The sequence below is a fragment of the Ursus arctos genome, unplaced genomic scaffold (assembly GCF_023065955.2).
Source record: "Ursus arctos isolate Adak ecotype North America unplaced genomic scaffold, UrsArc2.0 scaffold_1, whole genome shotgun sequence".
NCBI classification, from domain to species: domain Eukaryota; kingdom Metazoa; phylum Chordata; class Mammalia; order Carnivora; family Ursidae; genus Ursus; species Ursus arctos.
The window spans coordinates 71,464,001-71,488,596 of record NW_026622763.1 but is presented as its reverse complement, the minus strand read 5'-3'; the positions used below and the strand labels follow the sequence as shown (position 1 = coordinate 71,488,596).

The following is a 24,596-nucleotide window of genomic DNA, read 5'->3' as shown; positions in this document are numbered from 1 at the left end:
GAGTTTATCCACAGTGGCTTCCCTTTTTACTTCCTTATAAACTTAATCTTAGCTTTTCACCAGAGACCCTCAACTCTACTAAAAAGTAAAGTAATTTTAATACCAAATGACCTTAATTGGCAGCCCCATTATTTACATCTGCCCATCAAGAAGAATCATTTACCACAATCTATATTTCCTTTTTAATCTAGTTCTGTATCCATAGCAAAACCTTCCTCCATAATCCTAGAAAAGACAAGTAAACTGCATTGTGCCTCTTGTCTTCCCCAATACTTTTTAAACATTCATATCTAATCCTGACTAAAACACATGAAAGTCACCAAAAGGAAGACAGTAATTTGAAATTACCTTCCAATTCAATTACATTTTTAAAATAGCACAGAGACTATTTTGAGGGGGAAAAAAACTTAAATCTTTCTTACCTGATGCCCCTATATTTGCCTTATCTTCAGGAACCTGATTTTTATCCTTATTTAAATCTTCAACTAAAAGTTTGTCAAAATGTTCGATACAAAGTCTGCTGTCGATTTGATATAATAAAGCAGGGCAAAGGTATGTAAATAAATCAGGTGAGATTGGAGAATTGGCACCATGACCATAGTATTTTAACAACTGAGTGACGTTCAAACACTGCAAAAAATTGATAAAACAAATTAAGTAAACGAGTATTTTAAGAAGATTAAGCAGAAAAAGAAATTACTGTATAATAAATTATTCTAAGTATGATTTGAAAATAACCTGTAATACCGATATCCATTACAAATAAAGCTTTTCATTAAGAATTTATGATAGAAATACATTCGACTTCACTACCCAAGACTTTACACGGACTTACAGCCATTTTCCACTCCAACACATGAAAGATTGTGACTTTCTCAATAATTAATAAAAATCACTCACAACTACATTCATAAAGGGTGAAGAGAAAAATCACTGCCCTATTCAAAGTGCAATCATCAGTCCTTCAAGATTATTAAATAGAGTACTTTAACAATTTTACATCAAAATATACAATAGAGACATTTTCACTGCCTAAGGTACTCCAGAAAAATATCATATTGGGGAATTCTAGCCCAATGCTAAAATTGGAAGATAAAAGGCGGCAGCTTCACCCACTGGTACTTCTAGGTACAAAACAAAACAAAGAAAACAAATAGCAAACAAGTTTGGACCTATCATATAGCAAATATCTAAAATGAAGGCAAAGGAGATAGTAGTGCCTTTTCCCCCCACACATCATACACTTTGGTTGCATGCTTATTTACTAACTTGCTACCTCATTATATGATTTTATTTATGGTACAAAAAACAAAATCAAAACATACAAACAAGAAAAGTATTCATCTCAGGTCTTAACATGAGGTTAACTACTCTATCCAGTGCACAGAACATTTCTAGAAATCCTGAGAAAATTCCCAATATGCATCAGACCTGTGAAGATATAAAACAACATGTGTGATATAGACCCCACAAGTCTGGCAGAAAGAGTAACATTAATGGTAACACCTGGTTAGGATCAACAGAAGATTCTAGGATATTATCTATGGTAGTAAATAAATAAAAGCATTCCCTTACAAGTACACTAAGATTCTAAAGTATAAGTGATTTTAAAATTGCACTGCTGAAAACCAGTATCTGATTATTTATGCAAGGAAGAAACACAAGATATTTCCATAGATGCAAAACATACTTCAATAATAGAGACAGAAACAGGAAGGATGAGGTCATTTTCCCTATTAGATGGTGCTGCTTTTTGTACATGTGAGCAAATAAATTCAATAATTTTCTAAACTTTAATAAGTACTAAAAATTAGAATTATACAAGGACGTTGATATACTTTTAATGAAACAAAAATAAATATGTTTAAGGTAAGTTTAAAAAAAATTGGGAAGGAACCAATCAAATGTGAAAGTATCCAAAGGAACATAAAAATTTTAAAGGAAAACACAACCACCCCATTACCAGTGGACTTTCCTATTATTTTATCTTTTTGCATTCACCCTACATCTGTCAAAGGCATTAGAAAAAATTATGAAGAAGTAGGCCCTACAATAAAGTGACATAGAGAAAACCAACCTACCAGATATATAAAATAACTGACTATGGAGCTACATCAATGACTGGGAACCATTCTGTAGTTAATTCATTAAGTTAAAAGAAAATGTCTACTTTCCAACAGGACAGGTGAACAAAAAGGGCTTCAATTTTCAAATATCTAAAACCAACTAGCAATAACAAAATGAAAACTAACTCGGGAAGTCCAAACAAGTCATAAGCAAGAAAGTAAAGTAAGGAATATATGTTCTAACAGCCTTTAAATATTAGATTTGAGGAACCCAAATTTGAGAACACACACTGCAAGTGAAAATCCAGATAAAAAACTTTAACCTGATTTTAATTCCTTAAAGAATTTTGTTCAAGAACATTATCTGGAATTAAGTTTGAGTATGATTCACTATTCTCCACTGCCATTTTTTTTTTTTTTTTTTTTTTTACCTAAAATGCTCCACAATTATCTGAGAATTATGGAGCAACCATCTCTTTACACCTACCTCATGTTGACGGTCATCTTCATTATGATCTTTGTGAGTAGCAGCTGAATAAATTGCACTTTTTTTTACATGTGGTGCTTCTCGCTTTCTAGTATGTCGAAGTTCACCTTCATTATCAGGATTAAGATCTTGGTGTCCATGACCAGGATCATGACCATTATGTTCTGGAAGGCGTACATGAGAATGACCTGGGTTATGTACACGATCAGGTTTGTGGACCCGATTATGCTCATACTGTTCACCCTGATCATGGTTGGGGGGAAAACCTGGTGTAATGACCTCAGAATTTTCATTACTTTTCTTCCCTTTTCTCTTCCTCTTTCCTTTCGGTAGCTTACTTTCAGACTGTTCCTGTGTTTTATTGGTCTCTGTTGAAGGTTCATGGCTAGGCTCCCCACGCTCACTGTGAGCAATGGAATCATTAGGAAAATGGCGAGTGGTGTTATGATCGAGGTGATGATGCAAACAATGGTGATGACATAAGCGATGACTATGGTCATGCATATGTTTATCATCAGATTTGACAGATACTTCAATTGTCTCTTTCTCTGGATCACACTTATGGTTTCTCTTTGTTGATACACTAGTCACAGTTTGATTTTCTGAATTTAAATGATTGTGGGAATGCTGATGGTTATGGGAGTGAAAATGCTTTCCCTCTTGAACTGCCAAAATATCTAAGTGAGAAACATGATCGTGGCCAAGATCCTCATGATTAATCTCAACTACTTTTATCTCTCCAAGGCCCAAGTTTGTTAAAAGTTTCTCCAGACCAAAAAAGGATAATCTTCCATTTTCACCATAACGGTCAAAAAGTTTTTCAATATAATATTTTTTTTCATTTTCAGCATCCAGCACTGAAAATTTGCTTGACTCCGATTCTGTCATTCCACGACGATGTCTGTGATGTTCTTCAGAACCATGGTCATGTTCTTCATGGCAATGGTTGCAGTGATGGAAAATAAATGTCAGCAAACAAATGAGGCAAAATTTTGTGTGCATATGTACCTTCATTTCTATTTTTCCTAAGGGGATTTAAAAAGAGAAGCAAACATTAGTTCATATTTAGATACATTCAATATAATCATAAACTCTCCAGCAACTGCCAATCCATAAGGCAAATGTTTTACCATATTTCTTTCAGTGCTATAAATCATTCTTTCCTTCTTCAATTCCATATAAAAATGGTCTTTTAATTTATCGAAATAGTGTACAGCCCTTCAAATTACTACAAATTGCTCATGACTCCATCTATAGACTATCCTCACTCCCTTTAAGCATAACACTTAAGGATCTACTATATATTTATACAGGAACTGTTGGCTTCCTCCTTATCTGGTCCTTTACAAAAGCCTGCTGATCCTTGTTCTTGAGGTCCTGGTCAGTGTAGTAAGACAGGATGACATAGAATGGTAAAATGTATACAAATCAGAAAGAAATAAAAATATCATTATTCACTAACGGCAGGACTGGGCATGTGGAAAATCCAAAAGAATCTATAAGTTAATTTAGTAGAACTGCCATATTAAGAATGACCAAAAAATCAATTTTATTTCTATATACTAGTAATTAGAAAATGATATTAGAAAACAGTATCATTTACAGTACCAATAGCTAGGAATAAATCTAACAAAAGATGTGCAAGACCTTTACATAAATAAGAGATCACATATTACTGAGAGAGATGAAAATACCTAAATAAATGAATGGCTATATCATGTTCATGACTAGATGCAATATAGATCCAATGTAGTATCAATCAAAATCCCAGAAGAAACCGTGAAAGTTGATGAGGTATTTTTAATATTTACGTGGAAAAAGAAAAGTCTGAGAATGGTCAAGACATTCATGAAGAACAAGATAGGGGCACTTACTCTACCAGCTACTAAAGATAGTGTGGTATTTGGTGAAAGAACAAATATACCAAAGAAACAAAACAGAGTCTGAAAATAGTAAAGATTCTCTTTTCCTTGGTGCTTGGTCAATTTGATTTCCATTTGGAAGAAAAAAGTAAATAAAACTTGACCCCCACCTCACACCATACATAAAAATCAATTCAGATTGTAAACCTAAAAAACAATAAATGTTAAAGCAATAAAATGTCCAGAACTGTGCCATTCAATATGGTAGCCACTACCCACATATGGCTGCTTAAATTTAAACTAACTACATTAAAATTCAGCTTCTCAATCACCTCAACTAAATTTTAAATGCTCAACAGACCCTTGCAGCTCATGGCTACTATACTGAACAGTGTAGATATAGAACATGTCCATCATCACAGAAAGTTCTATTGGACAGCACACTTTCAGAATACAGAAATGCATGTGAGTCAATTAATTTTAAAATGTTCTAGAATAAACAGGTCAAAGTAATTTTCATGTTGTATCTTATTTAGCTCACTATAAATGCAAATTATCATTTCAAACATGTAATAAATATAAAAATACAAAAACTATTAGTGAGATTTTTACATTTTTTTAATACTGTGTCATTGAAATCCAGCATGTATTTTACACTTACAGAACATCTTAATTCAGACTGACCACACTTTAAGTGCTCAATAACCACATGTGGCTAATAGCTACTATACTGAAAAGTGTAGATCTGGAAGATTTGGGAGACTAGCTTCAAGACGTTCAAAAGAGAACATAAAAAACATTATAAAGGGAAACTGATAAAGTATACTACAATTAAAATTAAGGAATTTCTGTTCATCAGGAGGTATCATTAAGAGATTAAAAAGGCAAGGGGCACCTGGGTGGCTCAGTTGGTTGAGCGTCCAAGTCTTGGTTTCAGCTCGGGCCATGATCTCAGGGTCATGAGATGGAGCCCCGTGTTGGGCTCTGGGCTCAGTGGGGAGTCTGCTTCCCCTGTCCCTCTTTCTCTGCCTCTCCCCCCAATCAATCACACACTCTCTGTCTCTCTCAAATAAATACATCTTTTTTTTTTTTTTAAATAAAAGGGCAAGCTACAGATCTTTAAAAGAAAAATGGGGGAGAGGGACACCTGGCTGGCTCAGTAGGTAGAGCATGTGACTCTTGATCTTGGGGTTGTGGGTTCGAGCCCCACGTTGGGTATAGAGATTACTTCTAAATAAAATCTTAAAAAAAAAAAAAAAAAAGGCACGCCACAGACTGAGAAAAGATTATCACAATGTTACCAGTCAAAAATATATAAGGAATTTCTACAGGGCGATATGAAAATTATGAGACAATTCAATGGAGAAATGGGAAGGAAGTCTGAACAGTCACTTCATAAGAAAACAGCCAAATTACTAAGCATATCAAGAGTCTCAACCTCCACAGTTATCAGAGAAATATAAATTAAAATCACAGTTAGGTACTACTATATACCCACCAGAATGAATAAAATACAAAAGATGCAGGTTAAGAATATGGAGTTAACTCATATCTGAATGCACTACTGGTGGAACTGACCATACATTGGTATCTTTTGGAAAAATGTTTGACAGCATCTCCCAGAAGTTGAACATAAGCATATCTACTCACACAGCAATTCTAATCCTGGGTATATGTTCAAGAGAAACGCATGCACGGTGACACCAAAAGACATAAACATGAAAGTTACCACAATCATCATTCATCATAGCTTAAAACAGGAAAAAAGGCCAAATGTTCATCAACTGTCAAATGGACAAACAGAATAACCTTACAATGGAATTCGACACAGGAATGAAAGTGAAATTATGGCTTCACGCATCAACACAAATAATCTCACAGACTGTGCAAAAGACGGCAAACATTAGACTGTGAAAAGATGGCAAACACTAAAGAGAACACCATAAACAAAGCATATAATAAGCAATATATATTTATATAAAGTTAAAAATGGATAAAGCTATACCAAAAAAACAGTAACTTTTTTCTAAGATTTTATTTTTAAGTAATCTCTACACCCAACATGGGGCTTGAACTCACAACCTCGAGATCAAGAGTCACACGCTCTTCCGACTGAGCCAGCCAGGAACCCCCAATGGTGACTTTTTGAAAGGAAAGTAGAGGGTAATAATTGGAATCGGAAAGTGAAGGAACATTCTCTTTTCTGAGTAATGGTTACACAAATATGCCTACTTTGTGATAATCATTGTATTTATACTCTGTGTACTTTTCTATATACATACTGTATTTCAACAAAAAAGCTATTTTTTTATTTCTTTAAAGATTTATTTGAGAAAGAGATTGCATGCAAGAGAGCACGAGCCGGGTTAAGGGGCAGAGGGAGAGGGAGAAGCAGACCCCTGCTGAGCAGGGAGCCTGATGCCCAACTTGATCCCAGCACTCTGGGATCATGACCTGAGCCAAAGGCAAATGCTTAACCGACTGAGCCACGGAAGCACCCGGTGAAAAAGCTTTTTAAAAATAAAATTTTCTTCAGTGAAAACCAGTTAGAAAATGTAATTAACAAAAATTATACGGCTTCTAGAAATAACCAGAACAAGACCATTAAAAAAAAGAAATGCATAAGATATTACTGAAGGACAGACAGTAAAGAACTATAAAAACTAGAGAGATACCACCTACATGGAGGAGATATAAGGTATATAAAGTCTTCTCAAGTGTACATACAAATTTAATTCAGTATCCATTAAAATCTTAGTAGCTACTTGTTTTTTTAAGACTGCACAAACTTATCCAAAAATTCCTATGAAGAGCAAAACCCCGAAGACGACAAAACAATTTGAAAGATTAGCAAGGTAACAAAGACTTATTTATAAAGTTACACTAACTAAAGTAATACAGAACTGGCACAAGAACAGACAAATACACAAGAGCAGAACAGAATTCAGAAAGAAAATCAATAATACTGATAGTGAACAAGCGGTTCTTCCTCCCACCATACACAAAAACCAACTCCAAAAGGAATAAAGACCCAAATGTGAAGAGTAAAATTCTTTACAAGTTCTGGAAGGAAATTTAGGAGAATATTATGACTTTTGATTACGGAAAGATTTTTCAGAAAAGACACAGAAAGCACAAACCTTAAAAGAAAATTTTAATTAAACTGAATTATTTAAGTATTACTCTACAATAAAGAACACCATAGACAAAGCATAGGACAAGCCATAAACCAGAAGATCTTTGCAATGTGTATATAAAACAATGCACATTAAAGATCAGAATATATAAAATATATTTATCAATATGGAAAAATCTCCAATACTGCATACACAACTATACAAATGATCTAAAGAGGACAGGAGCCCCTGGGTGGCTCAGTCGGTTGAGCTCCCAACTCCTGGTTTCGGCTCAGGTAGTGATTTCAGGGTTGTAAGACTGGGCTCCACACTCGGCAAGGAGTCCGCTTCTCTCTTTCCCTCTGCCCCTCCCACTGCTCGAGTGCTCTCCCTCTCTCCCTCTCTAAAATAACAAATCTTAAAAAAGAGGACAGCTGGTTGAAAAGTAACATAATTACTAACATAGATAATGCACCAAGACATTAATAGACAAAAATATCTGACATGTGCTAAGCAAAGATCTAATGTAGAGAAGTAGAAACATGGTACACTGCTGATGGGAGTGTATATTACAGGTACAATCATTTTGGGAAGCAATTTGACACCTACTAAAGGTGAATGTGAACATACTCTACAGTCGTAAAATTCCACTTCTATCAATGGATCTATCCTAGAGAAACTTTTGCACTCAGACACAGGAGACAAACTCAAGAATCTTTATTGCAGTATTGTTTTTTGTTTTTTTCTTAAATGTTAACGACCTTGTAACAGGATACTTTGGTTGTAAATAACAGAACACTAGAAGAAAATTTCACATTAAAAAAAGTTGGAAGAAATGGGTAGTTCCAAGATAAATGCATGATCAAAAACCCAACCTCTCAGATTTGTCCCCTCAGAATCTCAAGGAATTGCTGTTCCTACAACCATTCCGTCCTTACAAAACTATATCCAAAGCTGGAGGATTTATCTTCACACTTCTTTAATTTAAAAAAAAAAATTATTTTATTTGAGAGTGAATGAGAGAGAGAGAGAAAAAGAGCAGGGGGAGGGGCAGGGGAGAGGGAGAAGCAGACTCCCCACTGAGCAGGGAGCCTGATACGGGGCTTGATCCCAGCACTCTGGGATCATGACCTGAGCCAAAGGCAGACACTTAACCAACTAAGCCCCCCAGGTGCCCCTCTTCACGCCTCTTCTCACCCAGGGAGAAAAATCTTTCCCTAAAGTCTCTCCCAGATTTCTGTTTACATATATTAGAGCAGGACTGTACTATATACTCATGCCAAAGCCAATCACTGGTAAAGGAGGAAATTACTGTGACTGGCTTAGACAAATAGATATTCATTTCCCTGGAAATGGTAAGAAGCTCTCTCTCCTACATATACGAGAGGAAGTACTCACAGAACATGTGGGCTTAACAGCAAGGAAAAATGAGGTAAATAAGGAACGGCAATCAATTATGTAATAATTAGTGCCTGCCACAAACCTACATGCCTATCAGTGGAAGAATGGATAAAATAAATGTGGTATATTTATGTAATTAAAAATTACACTGCAGTTATAAATGTATGACTATGAAGGAATATATAACATGCACAAATCTCAAACAATTAAAAAAGCACAAAAAAGATAAATGTCCTATCGCTTAAACACAATTAAAAATATGCAAAAACATTTTACTTTCGGGACATATAGATAGGTAGCAAGAACCTAACATGGGGATGATTACATTCAGAACGGTTACTTTTCAGGAAGAGAAGAAGAGTCAGATGGTGGAGGGTGGTATACACATTTATCTGCATCTGCAGTGTTTTATTTCTTAAAAAGAGGGGGGTCTGAAGTATTGTGACACAACGCTTAGTATTTGTTAGAGCAGCATAATGGGATTCAGGTTATATTCTTCAATGTATTCTTCTGTAAGTTTGAAAAGATATCACATAACCTCTATTCGTGATTAATCAAAGTATGGTTGTAGGAGCAGCAGAAACAGCATCACAGTCACCTTGGAACTTGTTAGAAATATAAATTCTGGCACCCCACCCAGACCCACTGAATCAAGAACTCTGGCTGTAGAGCTTGGAAATGTTTCATCCAGCCGAGTCAGATAGCTAACGTTTGAGAACTACAATCAATACAAATAAACACTCCCATTTATTTAAGATGATACTTTGGTCAACTGAATGTTGTGATTCCCCAAATAAATTAGGTAGAATTATTATGTGACAGACGTGGCTTAAGAATTTTTAAAGCCAATTAGTCTGTAATGTTTTCTAATTCCAAAGCTACATTAAGTTCGAGGTTTTGGTTTTTTAATCCAAACACTTCAGTTTCTTATACAGCCTCATAAAGTCACCATTTAAAATATATTAATTTTTACTTGTACACTAATGAAGATGAAAGAGATTGGATAATCATGGCAATCACTATTAAGCAAAAAGAGGACAGTTACACTCCCTGAAGTTTACCCTGATTTTCCACGAGATGCTAGTGAAAGAGAATATTCTTAGTGAATGTTGTTCCATTCATCTGATATGTAAATGTCTTGTCATTTATTCAGTGCACCTTATCTCACTGTCAAATGAGTAAGTACCAGTGGTGGAAATAAAACATACATATATTTTGATGAGGCAACAAATAACTGACCCCATGTGTAGCCAAACAAGTTCTATGCCCAAAGCGCAGCAAAGCCAATTACTGGACGTTGAGTATGCCTCAGGGAAAGGGTTTACTGGAGAGGCAGTCAGACAAAGAGACAAGGAGATAGGAGAGCAAGCCTCAAATCTGCCTGCCCTATGGAGACAGGGATGTTTCAAGGCAAACAAAAAAAGGTCTGGGTAAAAAGCTGCAGTGGCACTTATTAGTACTATTAACCTTTGGTCACCTGTTTCAATCCCCACTGTCTTTTGATCATTGCTCATTCTTGAGGGAATTGGGACCATGACCGCTCTAGCTACTTTTGGCTGAAATGGGGAGAAGATGGCATTTAGAAGACTGGAACTTTCTGCACTCATTTAGAAATATTCTTTAGTTCCAACATACCAACTGAAACACAGCATTCTACAATACCAAGAATTTTGTAGTCTCATTCCCTTAGGAAAGTATTCATACCTACAAATAAAATGAACCCTGGGGATGCACATAGCACTCTGGCTAATTCAGGAGGATCAATACTTTCATTCTGCAGATATCATCTGAAACCAAGAAGTATGGTTAACTGGATGATCTGATTAACCTGACTCTAAACTAACGGAGTGCATCAAATTAGACCAAAAAAAAGGGTTATAGACATTACTATTGGATTGCTGTGGTCGTACTCTGAACCGGGGTCAGAATGACATATCCAACAGTGAGAAAGACTGCTAGCCTTGGCAATGTTGGCAAAATCCTAATGGTAGATTATCTTTTCAAGCTTGAGTGGTTGCCCACAATAGAAAAACGCTAAGTATTGATTGTTTTCTTTGGACCAGCTCTCCTAAATAGTTTTAGGTCCATCCGAGGCTCACTGATCCGAGCAAGATTCTTCTTGATATTCTCCTTGCTGACAGGGTTTAGCGAAACCTGTGGATTCTTGTGGAACCAGCTTCATCTGATTGTGGTGAATCCATGGCTTAACTCCCTTTAGTGTCACTGAAGAATGGGTGGTCAACAGCACCACAGAAGGTCCTACCCAACAAGGTTGGAGCTGGTCCTCTGGATGCTTACTCTTCCAGGTCTTTAATAACACCAAGTCCTTGGGATTCGGGCAGTGTAAGGGCATATCTGTGGGGTACATATCAACCTACTGGAAGCTGACTTACATACAGCAGTTAAGTATTTCCCAAAGACTGAACATACCCAATAGTATCCAATTCCCTAATGTGAGCCCCGTCTGAACTCCTAAGTCATGAAAAGCATGTGGAAAGGGTCTTCCATAGGATACTTCATAGGGGCTTAAACCAAGCTTATTGCTAGGGGCCACTTACCCAAAGCAGGGCAACCAGCAAGGATTTTTTTCCCCCAAGTTAAATTGGTTTCTTGGCAAATTTTTGCCAAAGTTCTTCTACGCATATGGTTCATTTTTTTCCATTTTCCCAGTTGACTGGGGGCTACATGAAGCATGTAATTTTCATTGACTGCCCAACACACTGGACACTGGCTTATGTGACTTTCACTATAAATACTGCTCCACTGTCACTCTGAAATTGTTAGCAGCAATTCAAACCTAGACATGATTTTGTTTGGAAGTAACTTCTGATGCCTTCTCTGAATGGCATGGAAAAGCTTCAACTCAACTTGTATAAAGTGTTTATAAATACTAGCAAATACTGAAGAATACCTATTGTTTGCGGCATAATGGTAAAGTCTACCAGCCAGTCATCTCCAGGTTTGGTGCCTCGAAGTGGTATACCTCTTAGAACTGGTGGGAGCCCAGTCTCAGGATCATTTTTAGCACAAATGTCACATTTTTTTTACTATCTTTTTGACAGTTCTCTGAAGACTGGGACCCACAGTATACTTCTGGATCCACAGGAGAGTGACATCTCACCCATCTGGTGTACTTTGGTGACTACAACTAATTGCTTTTTCCACAAGATGTTGTGGGATAAGGATTATCCCTTGTCCATGTTATTTCCAGCTGGCTCTAGCTAGTGCCAGTAATGTGTCCAAAACCCCATTCTTCAGCTCTTCTTAGGTTTTCAGTGGAATACTGGGGTTGATATTTAGTTAAGTCTATGCCTGGTACTAAAGCCATTACAGAGGGTTTTGGAATCTTTGTATGGGCTGCCAACTTGGTGACTTGAGGTGCCCGCCTGTTCCCTTGGGCAATCAAGAGTCTGATTTCTGGTAATCCTGGCAATGAATAATAACTGATGGGTCACCACTGCATCCAGCACTCTTCTTTATCCTTGATCCATAAAACTGCTTCTGTGAACATCACAAGGTCTGGATTTTCCAATGGCAGATCCGTCAAATGAAGACAGCTGGAATAAACCTGTTCAATTATCTGTTTGTCACTGGTGATCTTTGAGTGGCCCATGCAGCAACAGGCATGAAGACTGTCTAAACATGGGCCACTGTAACAATTTTCTCTGAAGGTGAGTATCTCAAGGTGTCTAGCTCTAGTTTTCAGGGCTTCAGGGAAAAAAGGAAGTTTTAATTCTCAATGATTCCAAGTCAAGAGAAAAGGAGAAAATTAGAAACCTCAGTTTGGAGAGTCTAGGCCAGATATTTGAGAAAACCAGAATAATTCAGGATACAGACCAGTGTTACAGAAAAACAACTAATACTTAAAGACAGTTCATTAGAACTGGAATCTAATATCCACCAATGTGTACTACTAAAACATAATTTCTAAAATCACCCTCATTTCTACCAAAAATACTACAGTTTTCCCATTAGTTCTGGAAATTCTTGGTGTAGTTTTATGATTTTAAAGGTATCAGGTATTTGTCATTCCAATGCAATTGACAAGGAAATTCTGTGACACACACTTCAATATTAGAATTGTAAGTGATGACATCATACGAAGATATAGCAAAACCTTAGGAATTCTATCTAATTTCTGGAACAGCTATTGCATTCACCTATACAATATAACCTAAAAAGGTTTATTATCCCTTATTTGACAATGCTCCCCATGTAATCTGATATATCAGATTAGCCTCATTAGTCAAAAAGACTTCACTTAGAAGTTGAATTTGGGAAGTCTGTCAGAAATATCAGGAAGTTTCAAAGAACATGCTTAAATAGCATTACAGATCATTACAAAACTTAGTATTTAATTACCTATTTAGCCAAGGTGGCAATAAGAGATTCTAAAGGCAAATACAGAAGGTTTTTTTTTCTAGGGAGATTAAAGATAAAGCCTTTGGTTACAATTTAGACAAATAATCTAAGAAAGTTATTTTTAACAGAGAGAAAAACCAAATTCCAATTTTTTTTTGAAGAGTATATTTGACAGAGAGAGAGTGAGCACAAGGCAGATGCTTAACTGACTGAGCCATCCAGGCACCCCCTAAATTTCAATCTTATACTGGTGTACTTCTGATATTAAAACTCATTCATTCCAATAAATTTTTTAAAAAAATTTTGCATTCCCTCTTTTTTCCCTATCACCGCCCATGTTAATATAGAAGTAAGGACACCAGGGCACTGCATGGATTGGGAGTTCTTATCGTGGATACTGTGATGTGCTGATCAGAATCTCCATCAGGAAAGAAGGCTCTCAGCTGCAGGGAATGCTGACAACAGTTCTCACCTCTCAGAGGCTATTGGGGATTGTGTTGACTCAAGACAGTTGCCTTGCTCTCTTCCCAGGTGGTCACACCCACTGACTGTTCAATACAAGGGAATAGAAGTCCAGCCCTTTTGCCACAATTCAGGGTGGTTCTAAGGGGAATCCAACTTTTGGAACTTAGATCAGCTAAGGCTTCTGCTAATGTTGTACCAATGCTCAAATTCTGCCTTATCTTGCTCTCTTCTCTCGCTTCTCTTCCCCAGGTGTTGACCACTCATTAATGAACCTTTTTTTTTTTTTTAAAGATTTTATTTATTTATTCAACAGAGACAGAGACAGCCAGCGAGAGAGGGAACACAAGCAGGGGAAGTGGGAGAGGAAGAAGCAGGCTCCCAGCGGAGGAGCCCGACGTGGGGCTCGATCCCATAACGCCGGATCACGCCCTGAGCCGAAGGCAGAGGCTTAACCGCTGTGCCACCCAGGCGCCCCATTAATGAACTTTTTTTACATACTAATCTCCATAATCTTAATCCCAACTGCGCACAAAATTCCCTTCCAAAGATTTCCTTTTCACAAACCTTCCACAACTTTCCTTCTTACGTTCAGATTTGGTCCCAGGATTTTCTTTTTTAAATAAAGAGTCTCACTTTCCCTGCATATAGAATTGTTCCCAGTAGTCTTAATTATATTTATTAGAATTCAAAGGCTTTTTTTTCCTTTTCTGACAAATTTTGCAACAGAAATAAGATGAGCCAACCTCACTTCTGGTAAACACAGAACAAAAAGTTCTACATCCAATGCTGACAACTCTAAAGACGTGCCTATTTTGACTAAATAAACCAACAACCTTAAATTATTTTTAATATTCTTTCCCAGATCACGTAGACTTCAAAAACACTTGGGTTAGTTTCCATTTTTGGATTTTAGAATGCCCAGTTTTTACAAGCATTCACCTAAGAACCAACTAGAGTTCTTTTAAAATTAATTTTAGCAATACCATCTGGAGGGATAGAAAATCTCTCACATTTACAACACACATGGACACACAAATACACAAATAAGATATGAACAAAATCTTCACTAGAGGCCCAATATCTCCCTTTTATTAAAAGAAAAAAAAAATCTAGGGCGCCTGGCTGGCTTAGTTGGTACAGCATACTACTAAATCTCAAGGTTGTGAATTCAATCTCCACTCTGGGTGTAGAGACTACTCTAACAAAAAAACAAACAAACAAACAAACAAAAATCTCATTGGAAGATCATATTATAATTTATGGATCTGTTTAGCATTTTTCTCTGAAGTCTAATATTGTGGCCAAGCAGTATTACAAAAAGCGGTGATTTTTTTCCCTTTTCATAGATTCATAACTAAACATTGCCCAATTTTGGAGAATACGGCCCAAAGGTCTGCATGTGGGAATCATATTGTCATTTTCCATTTTTCAGTTAGAACATGGCCAGTTTTGTCCAAAGATACCAAAAGCTGCAGCAACAAACAAACCAAATGAAGTCCATAGTACCTCTGTGAGCACTGGTTCCTCCCCTGAAAGTGGTCTTCACCAACTGAACCAAATGGCTTCTAATCAGCCTTTCCTTAAACAAGGACGCTTAAGAGAACCAATACCTCTTATTTGGAGGTAATCAAATGGGAGAAAGAAATCTAAGAGAGCCAAACCAAATGAAAGGAAGAAATAAGTTTACAGGCTGAGCATGGCATATGAAGCACTTACCAAGAGACATCTGTCCAAACCAAAAACGGTTTCCTTACCACAAGAGTTAAAGCACCAAAAGTCGATGGTACCGTCGAGGTGGGGCTCCGGGGCTGGTCCCTTGGATGGAGATCCTAGGCAGCACCAGATTTCCACTACTGACTGGGGGCCAACAAAGCACAGGCAAAGAGCTCCTGGTTGGCTCACCAAATTTATAACTGGCCTCAAGTTTGTATAGCCGACACACAGCAAAGCGGATCACTGAGACATCGAGTATGCAGCAAGGAAAGGGTTTATTCGAGAGGCAAACAAGGAGACAAGGATATGAGATGTAAGGAGGGCAAGCCTCAAATCTGCCTCCTCCAAGGAGGAAAGTTAGGGATATTTAAAGGCAAACAAAAAAAAAGTCTGCAGCTGTGCTTGTTAGTCTCATTAACCCTTTGGTTACCAGTTTCACATGAAACACAAAAACTGTGGGTGGTCTGTCTGCATGAGATTTCAATTGTCGTTTGTCATGTTTTAAATGTATGGTACTCAATTTGTTTATTACAAGAATTCTAAATATCTTGATTTCTCTACTTATTTACATCCAAGAGAGTATCACAGAAATGCAAATACATGAGTGACATCATAGGTGTAATTTTAAGCCTGTGTTAAATGTTTTTTCTAAGTAAATCATTCATAAACTTTGCAACTTCAGTTCAGAACTGCTAACAAATGTGTGCCTGAGAATCATTATGATTCTCTATGATGAAGTATGCATTAGTCAGCGTAGACTAAGCAGCTACTGCAAAGAACCTCTTCCAAAAGGACAGTGGCTTAAGAAACAAGTTATTTCTCTCTCAAAAACAATCCAAGATGACTGCTCCAGGTCTGTGAGCAGCTCTGCTCCAGTCAGATACACATCAGCCTTACACGGGTGCTATTCCAATCAGCTGTAAAACAGAATCAAAGTCCAGGTATAGAAATTTCTTCTGAAGCAGCAAATGAAGCAGACACCGCATGCATCACTTCTCACATTCCAACAGCAAGAACTTAGTCACATAGCCTCAGTTAGCTATGACGAGACTGGGAAATAAAGCCTCAACTACAACTTAAGGAGTTTCTCAAGCATTCTATGAAAGGTAAGGATCCTTTTCTAACCATAGCACAAAGAGGATCCTTGGGGTTGAGACAGGAATGGAAAAATGTTGCCTAAGTCCACCTATTACTCAATCCTAGATACTGGCCTTTACAGGACTCAGCCTTGCCTAAGCCAAGATATTCAATTGTCTCTTGAGTTTTGGAGTTTTCTACGTTTTTGAGCATTGGCAATATGTTAATTTTATAACTGATTGTTTTTTCACTTCAGCAAATATACTAAGTTATTTACCCAAGCCTTCTGGGTAAGACAATGATCCTACTGCATAAGAAAGGAGGAATGGATTCTGGAGAACAGCTAGCAGTTGCCACCACAATTTGTTTCATCTTTTGTTACTGATTTCCAATATATCATCAGTTAAAAGTTTAAGTGTCCCATCACTGTATAATTTCACATTAATGGCCAGGTTAATTCACAATTAAATAACTTTATCACTGTGCTAATTACACTATTTCTTATGGAAAGATTTTGCTTTGGATGCAAATAAAAAGAGATCCACTAATATTTTCCTGTAAAATTCACTAATATTTCAACATCACATCAAAACAATACTTAGTGAGGACAATAGTTGTAATTTGCTATGGGAAGTGGTGGGAAGGAATCATGAAGGGAATTCTGGGCTGCTGTTAATGTGGTATTTCTTAGGTGCTGGTTACATGCGTGTGTTCACTTCACGAAAATTTGTCAAGCTTTATACTAAACATTTGGGTACTTTTCTGGAGGTGTGTTTTATTTCAGACAAATCAATATTTTTTAAAGATTTTATTTATTTATTTATTTATTTATTTATTTATTTATTTTAATTTATTGGGCATGAGGAGGGAGAAAAGAGAGATCTCAAGAAGACTCCACACTGAGCACAGAGACAAATACAGAACTCAATCTCATGACCCTGAGATCATCACCTGAGCTGAAATCAAGAGATGCTTAAAGGACTGAGCCACACAGGTGTCACCAAACAAAATAATTTTTAATCCTTAAAAAATATGTATTTCAGGGACACCTGGATGGCTCAGTCAATTAGGCATCTGCCTTGGGCTCAGGTCGTGATTCCAGGATCCTGGGATCAAATTCTGCATCTGGCTCCTTGCTCAGCAGGGAGCCTGCTTCTCCCTCTGCCTGCCACTCCCCCTGTTTGTGTGCTCTGTCAAATAAATTAAAAAAAAAAAAAAAAGAATATGGCTGGGGCGCCTGGGTGGCTCAGTCGTTAAGCATCTGCCTTCAGCCCAGGGCGTAGCAGGGAGCCTGCTTCTTCCTCTAGCCCTCCCCCTGCTTGTGTTCCCTCTCTCTCTGGCTGTCTCTCTATCAAATAAAGAAAATCTTTAAAAAAAAAAAAAAAAGAGAGAGAGAGAGAAAGAGAGACAGAGAGAGAGAATATGTATTTCAGGGATGCCTGGCTGGCTCAGTTGGTGGAGCATGGAACTCTTGATCTGGGGGTTTTGAGTTCAAGCCCTATGTTGGGTGTAGAGATTACTTAAAAATAAAACCTTAAAATATATATATATTTTTCAACTCTCAATTAGTAAAATCAGCAAAATGTAGCTTCTATAAACATACCTATATTTAACCATCTCCAAAGACAAGTTTATTTTTTAACTTTTTATTTTAAATAATTTAAGATATGGGGCACCTGGGTGGCTCAGTCAGTTGGTAGTGGGACTCTTGGTTTTGGCTTAAGTCATGATCTCTGCGTCGTGAAATTGAGCCCCACGTCAGGCTCTGCTCTGAGTGTGGAGCCTGTTTGGGATTCTCTCTCCTCTCCCCCTGCCCTCCCCCACATCTCACCACCATTCATACACCCTCTAAAAAAAATTAAAAATTTTTTTAAAATAAAATAATTTAAGATATAAGTTGTAAATACAGTTCAGTTTCTATGCACTCTTTGCCCAATTTTCAATAACAGCTTATATAATCACAGTACCTTTTCAAAACCACGATGCTGATACTCATATATAACTTAACTACAGACCTAATTTCACCACTTTTCATATGCACTTAAAATACTGTAATAGAAAATCCATTTCTTAACCAGAAAGAAGAAAGGTATTATTAGTAACCAAAGGATCTTGCTTAAACTGTATGATTATACTTAAAAGAAAGAGAGGCAATTAGGGTTGATAATCTCCATACCAAGTTCTTTTACAGAGGCTTATAAACATCTTTAATTATAGGCTTTCTATGGTAATTTTTCCTGCATAAAGTGCCAAAGTACAATTTTTAAATTTTTAAATAAAATCAGACACCTAGATCAAGAATAAACTGAAATACACACTAATTGTTAACAATACAAATCTTTCTATATTTTGTCTAAAGAAGAGAATTATCTTTATTTCATATAGACAGAATAACAGAAGGTTTAAGATATTTATGTACACTAGCTAAATACTCTTATTTTATAAACAGAAATCTAAGACCCAGAGAAGATCTATGATATGATTAATGTGGTATTTCAAGTGTGTGGCAGTCCTCTAACTTGAATGTCTAGGACTCTTTCTATGACACCAGCATATCTGTGTATCATAAAACCATAACACCTTGAGATAATTACTAATGTAATTCATCTAAAGTATACTACCAAAACATTTTAAAGGGAAAACAAATTGTCTCCTATTAACTTAGTTAATATAAAAAACTCAGTAAGATTATCAACAGATTAGTGAACAAAATGATAGTTTGACAAGAGAAAAGTTAACTAATAGACACAAAAATAATTCTATTTCCAACAATAGGTTGCTAATACTGGAAAGGCCAGTAGTATAACCTGTGTATAATCTAACATTTGACTTAAAAAAAATACTTTTATTCAAGAGGGTACTTTTTATCTTTTAATTTTTTAATTTATTTATTTGTCAGAGAGAAGGAGCACAAGCAGGGGAATGGCAGGCAGAAAGAAGTAGGCTCCCCACTGAGCAGGGAGCCCTGCTCGGGGCTTGTTCCCAGAACCCTGGAATCATGACCTGAGCTGAAGGCAGCTGCTTAACAGACTGAGCCACCCAGGCACCCCAAGAGGGTATTTTTTGAAAGGAAAATGAAAACCAAGTGAAAGGAATCAGTTTTTATCTGTTTGTTCTCTCTCTCTCTCTCTCTCTCTCACACACACACACACACACACACACACACACACAAATAATCATAGGAAAAATACTATGAATTGCTTAGCAAGGTTTTAAAACTAAGCATTTCAATGCTCCAGGATTGCTATTTTGAAGGTCAATGAAGGATAGCGGAATCAAAAGAAAAATCACTAAAACACTCAACTTGGATTATACAGATGTATCACACTTCAAATAAACCTACTGTGAAGAATGTACACAGTATCTCAATTTCATAAAGGACTTCATATTTTAAAAGGTTTCATTATAGGACTTCTTTAAAAATAACAGTAGAAATTAGTGTGTGTGTATATATCTGTGTGTGTGTGTGTATCTCTCTCTCTCTCTCTCTCTCTCCTGAATCACATCAACTGGCATTTATACCACTGAATGACTTCATTAATCTTTACCCATATTGGTAGTCAGACACCAATTTGGTTTCCCTCTGTGACTGAACAGCAGTACACACAAAATGAGACTGCATACTGAAGAAACACTACTCTAGGAGTCAAAGACCTCAGAGATCTGGCTCTGCCACTCATTTGCTGGGAGTTGCTGGGCAAATCACTTAACCTCTTTAAGTCTTATTACCACTTACAAAGTGGGGATATTAATCCCTGTTCTATTTCACAGTAATTATGACAATCAAGTAAAATAACAAGTATTTTTTAAGTGGTAAAAGCTTTAAATATTTTTCCATTTTACTTACAATGTTAAATGCTATTTAAGTGTAAGTTATTAATGGTAATATAACCAGGATCTATTTTAAATCCCATTTCTGACATACACGTTGAATATAGTATTTTGTACATAGTAAAGAACCAAGGATCAGAAACCGTTGTCTCTAATTCATCCCAGCACTGTCACTGTTTCCAGTCTGCAAAACAGGGGGAATAGCACCTACATTTATCCAACAAATGAACTAATGCATATAAAGCTGTTTTGTATAACAAGTATATTATCCTAAGGTATTACTACAATTAAACGTGGCACTAAGTATCTTTCACTTAACTTCCAAAAAGTACATATAATGGGCGGGGGAGGGGGTCCCTTTGATTTGATTCCTTTGAAAAAGTGCTATCAAAAATATTCAAGAGTACATTCAGCATTAGCGCATAAAGACCGATTCTAGATTACAAGACACCCAATTCACTAGTATTTGAGAAGTAGGAAAGAATCATCACAACATACCAGTTTCACTGACATTATAAAACTTTCCAAGGCGTAAGGGAAAAAAAAAAAACTTTTCAGGGCATAAAATTATTTCAGTAATGGTTTCTCAGCAGGAACAGCTAAATCCTCATACAGCTTCAAGATTTGTTTTTCATTCCCTCACTTGACCAGATACCTAACCTAGTAATGCCATAGTTTTAGTTTGAAATGCCGATGTAGTTCTTCCCAAGAAACAAGCACCATTCAAACAATCTTTTAATATTTCCACTGAGATTCATACCTATAAAAAGTCAGATGTATGCTGTAAGTGAACTTGGGTGTAATTCAGTGAAGCCCCTGTTTCACTAACTTTAACAAGAGAGAATAAAAACATCTGAGTCTAGATTCAATGTACCAAATCAAGCATCAACATATCAAGTCCCTCTTTATTGTATTTTAAAACTTCATGTACAAACCTACATTTTTCTCATTGTATGTCAAAATAACTATCTCAAAACTCTGCTTTTCAGGTTTTCGTTACGGGGAGCCTAGAACCATACTGTTGAAAGCCACCTATGATATTCCTGTGTCTGTCTGTTCTGCTACTTGTGAATACAAAGAACATTTGACCTGACAGTAAATGTAATGGCTTTTATCAGTCACAAAATACTGGGATGCCTTTTGAAACTGCTAAAATGTTTATGATTTTAGGTTACCCTTTAAGTAAACAGACTTCAAGCTCTTTCACTCCAAATGCATACGAACCTACATAACACGTATCATGAACAGGACTTAAAGAGTGTTAATTTAACCTTAGGACCTGAATTAGGCACACATGCCTAATTGACTCATCACCACTGGCAGTTGCCTTTATTCTAAGAATAGTTACTGCCACTCTCAAATTTTTATCACTCCATTCATCTTGGCTCTTCCCCCTTTATGTCACTGTTACATGTCCCTGATTTTGCACCAGCTTGTCATTCATAAGCACTACCAGTTAAAATGATCCTTTCCATGAGGATAGGGAGAAAAAAAAAATCATAGAATGTCCGGGGCAATCTTTTTAGAACATTTTTGAACATTTTTATAGCATTTATAAAATTTTTTGATGATGCTGACAACACAAGCTTTATCTTCATCACCATGGAAGCTCTCTGTGTGATTAATTTTAGGTGTCCTTATAGTTATTTTAAGCCATCAAGGTCCCCTTAATTGTTGAACGAAGTGAAGATTCAGCTCTGTCATTTAATAAAATCTTACAAAAATCTAATTCAAAAGTCGAAGCTACTTAATTTTTAGTAGCAAGCTACCAATTTCATTATCAATTATCAATAATCTTTATTATCAAGTTTAACAATGTCCAACATATAAGGAAACTATAAATCCTTCTATAAACATAGTCTTCTTAGGGGCACATTCCCTTTCTTACAGAGCTACATTCAGATACAGAGGTGAGCTAGATTCCATGATATATACACACACAGAAAAATAAAAAGGAAAAGAAATTAAGCATTAATGCCAGAAAAAACAAAGTTGTACAGGAAGGAAAAAATAAGTTTATTATAATAGCTATATATTATAACATTTATAGTCATAAAAATATAACACTCAATACTGTTCTAAACCAAAATTACAGGATAATTGTACTGAAAAACAGGGGTACAGAAAATGGGAGAAGGTAGGTAAAGGGGAGGAAGACTGGTAAATTCTCATCTTTCACTGAACAATGACTTAAATTGAAAATCAACAAGCAGTAATGAACACACTTGAAGACATGGCAGTGAATAACAAAAGCATCGACTAACGAAACAAAAGCTCCCTGTCTCTCTAGGCAGAACAACATGAAGAAGGAAGAGAGGGAGGACTGATTTTTTCCTTTTCCCTAAAAACTTCCTAGAACTATTTAATACTTTATATTCACGTACAACTCTGATTGAAAAAAAAAAACCTAAAAATAGGCTTAAATAAACCAAGTTGCAATTACTCAGTGGGGGAAAAAAAAAAGAAGAAAACGAAAAATAAACACCAGCAATAAATCTTAAGCTTTTGTTAAACAAAATCACATTTTCTCCCATGTGAAAGAAAATGAATTACAGTTTCAAGATTTTCACAAGCATTTGTGGAGTTTTAATCACAATATGCAATCACTTTAATTTCAATTTGTGCCATTATTTTTGGTTACTTCCTTGGACAATTTCAAGATGTAGGTAAAGACTACAAAAAAATGTTAACACTTTTCAGGTCTTGTTACATACTTCCAAATCGGTTTCTAGGGAAATTAAGTTTGGTTATACTGCCACCAGCAGTATGATCATAGCATTCTCTTTAGTACTTGGTACTATTAATTTTGAAGTGAAAGATTTTGCCTTATTTTTATTTCTACTTTTATCACTATTCCTGGTGTCTCAATATTCTTACCAACATATATGAGCTTTTATATAACATGACTTGGTCATATTTCCTGCAAAAAACACCTTCAGTTCTGTGCAGTGTCTTTTTATTTTGATTACAGTGATTTCCCTTTCAATATATGTACAAAGGTTTTCATATACATGCAATGAAACCTATGAATTTTTTTGCAATTTTTTCTATGGTTTCTAAATTTGAGAAGTTTTTTTCTCCTGGGATTATTTTCTTCTTAAAAAAAAAAAAAAACCTAATTAAAATTAACATGACCCCTAAATTAATTTATTTTTTAGGGAAAGGAAAAACATCCATTTAACTAACAAATAATACATCCTTATCTGTTAACTAAAAAGTTTATATTTTATCCTCAATACATTTTCAAGTACTTGTATTTAAGCAAAAATCTTCATAGGAAAAGCTGTAACATTTGCTTTACAAATTACAAATTAAATTATATGTTATACACTATTTACAGTGAATTTAAAGAGCACTTTTTTCCTAAAATCTTTCAGTGATTTGATTTTAATATACCCTTCTGATTTCTTTCCTCATTTTTTAATTGGTATGATTATTTTCTTGAAAATAAACTTTCTATTTATACTATGTACATCAAATTATTCACTCTATCTGAAAAAAACTATTCTAATTTAAAACAAAATCTTAAAAAGCGTGTTCCAAACATTAACAAATCATGAAGTCAGCTTAAGTTCTGCACTAACAAAGTTCCACTGGAGTGGAAAACATGATCTCACTGGTTTATAATACATACTACATAGAATATATAATACCTGGGGCGCCTGGGTGGCACAGCGGTTAAGCGTCTGCCTTCGGCTCAGGGCGTGATCCCGGCGTTATGGGATCGAGCCCCGCATCAGGCTCCTCTGCTATGAGCCTGCTTCTTCCTCTCCCACTCCCCCTGCTTGTGTTTCCTCTCTCGCTGGCTGTCTCTATCTCTGTCAAATAAATAAATAAAATCTTAAAAAAAAAAAAAAAAGATCTATAATAATACCTAACCTTTCCATATTTTGGTATATAATACAATTTTATATATAATCATGTAATAAACGTTACAATTACATAAGATGTTTTTCTAAAATATTGTTTTACTGTCTCATTGTTTTATAATGTAATAACTATATATCTTGATAAGGCATATAAAATCAATCTTTCCATAACCCTCTTCATCTAGAGGCTATGTTCCTCTGTAACACAGCACAAAGTACATTTCTTCCCATAAAATCAGAAAAGAGTAATAATTCACCCTCAGCAGAGGTATGCTGAGCAAGTATTACACCAAAACATTTGTCACAGGCCTGTAAACATGCAATCGTAAGTTACTTTAGGGGAGGTG

General features: G+C 36.0%; 1 protein-coding gene across 5 annotated transcripts in view; it reads right to left on the bottom strand.

The window, feature by feature from the left end:
• SLC39A10 (solute carrier family 39 member 10) overlaps window positions 1–24,596 on the bottom strand; it is a 104,876-nt gene that overhangs the window by 36,303 nt on the left and 43,977 nt on the right. For 3 of the 5 annotated variants that reach the window (XM_057303645.1, XM_048213886.2, XM_026492288.4), the window contains exons 2-3: window positions 2,554–3,578; window positions 423–630 (exon numbers count right to left, since the gene is read on the bottom strand). In XM_057303645.1, coding sequence (XP_057159628.1) covers window positions 423–630; window positions 2,554–3,567 — 1,222 coding nt within the window. In that variant the 5' untranslated portion in view covers window positions 3,568–3,578. Of the gene's footprint in view, window positions 1–422; window positions 631–2,553; window positions 3,579–24,033; window positions 24,199–24,596 lie in introns of all 5 variants that reach the window. The other 2 variants (XM_057303648.1, XM_057303640.1) reach the window with 1 other exon arrangement.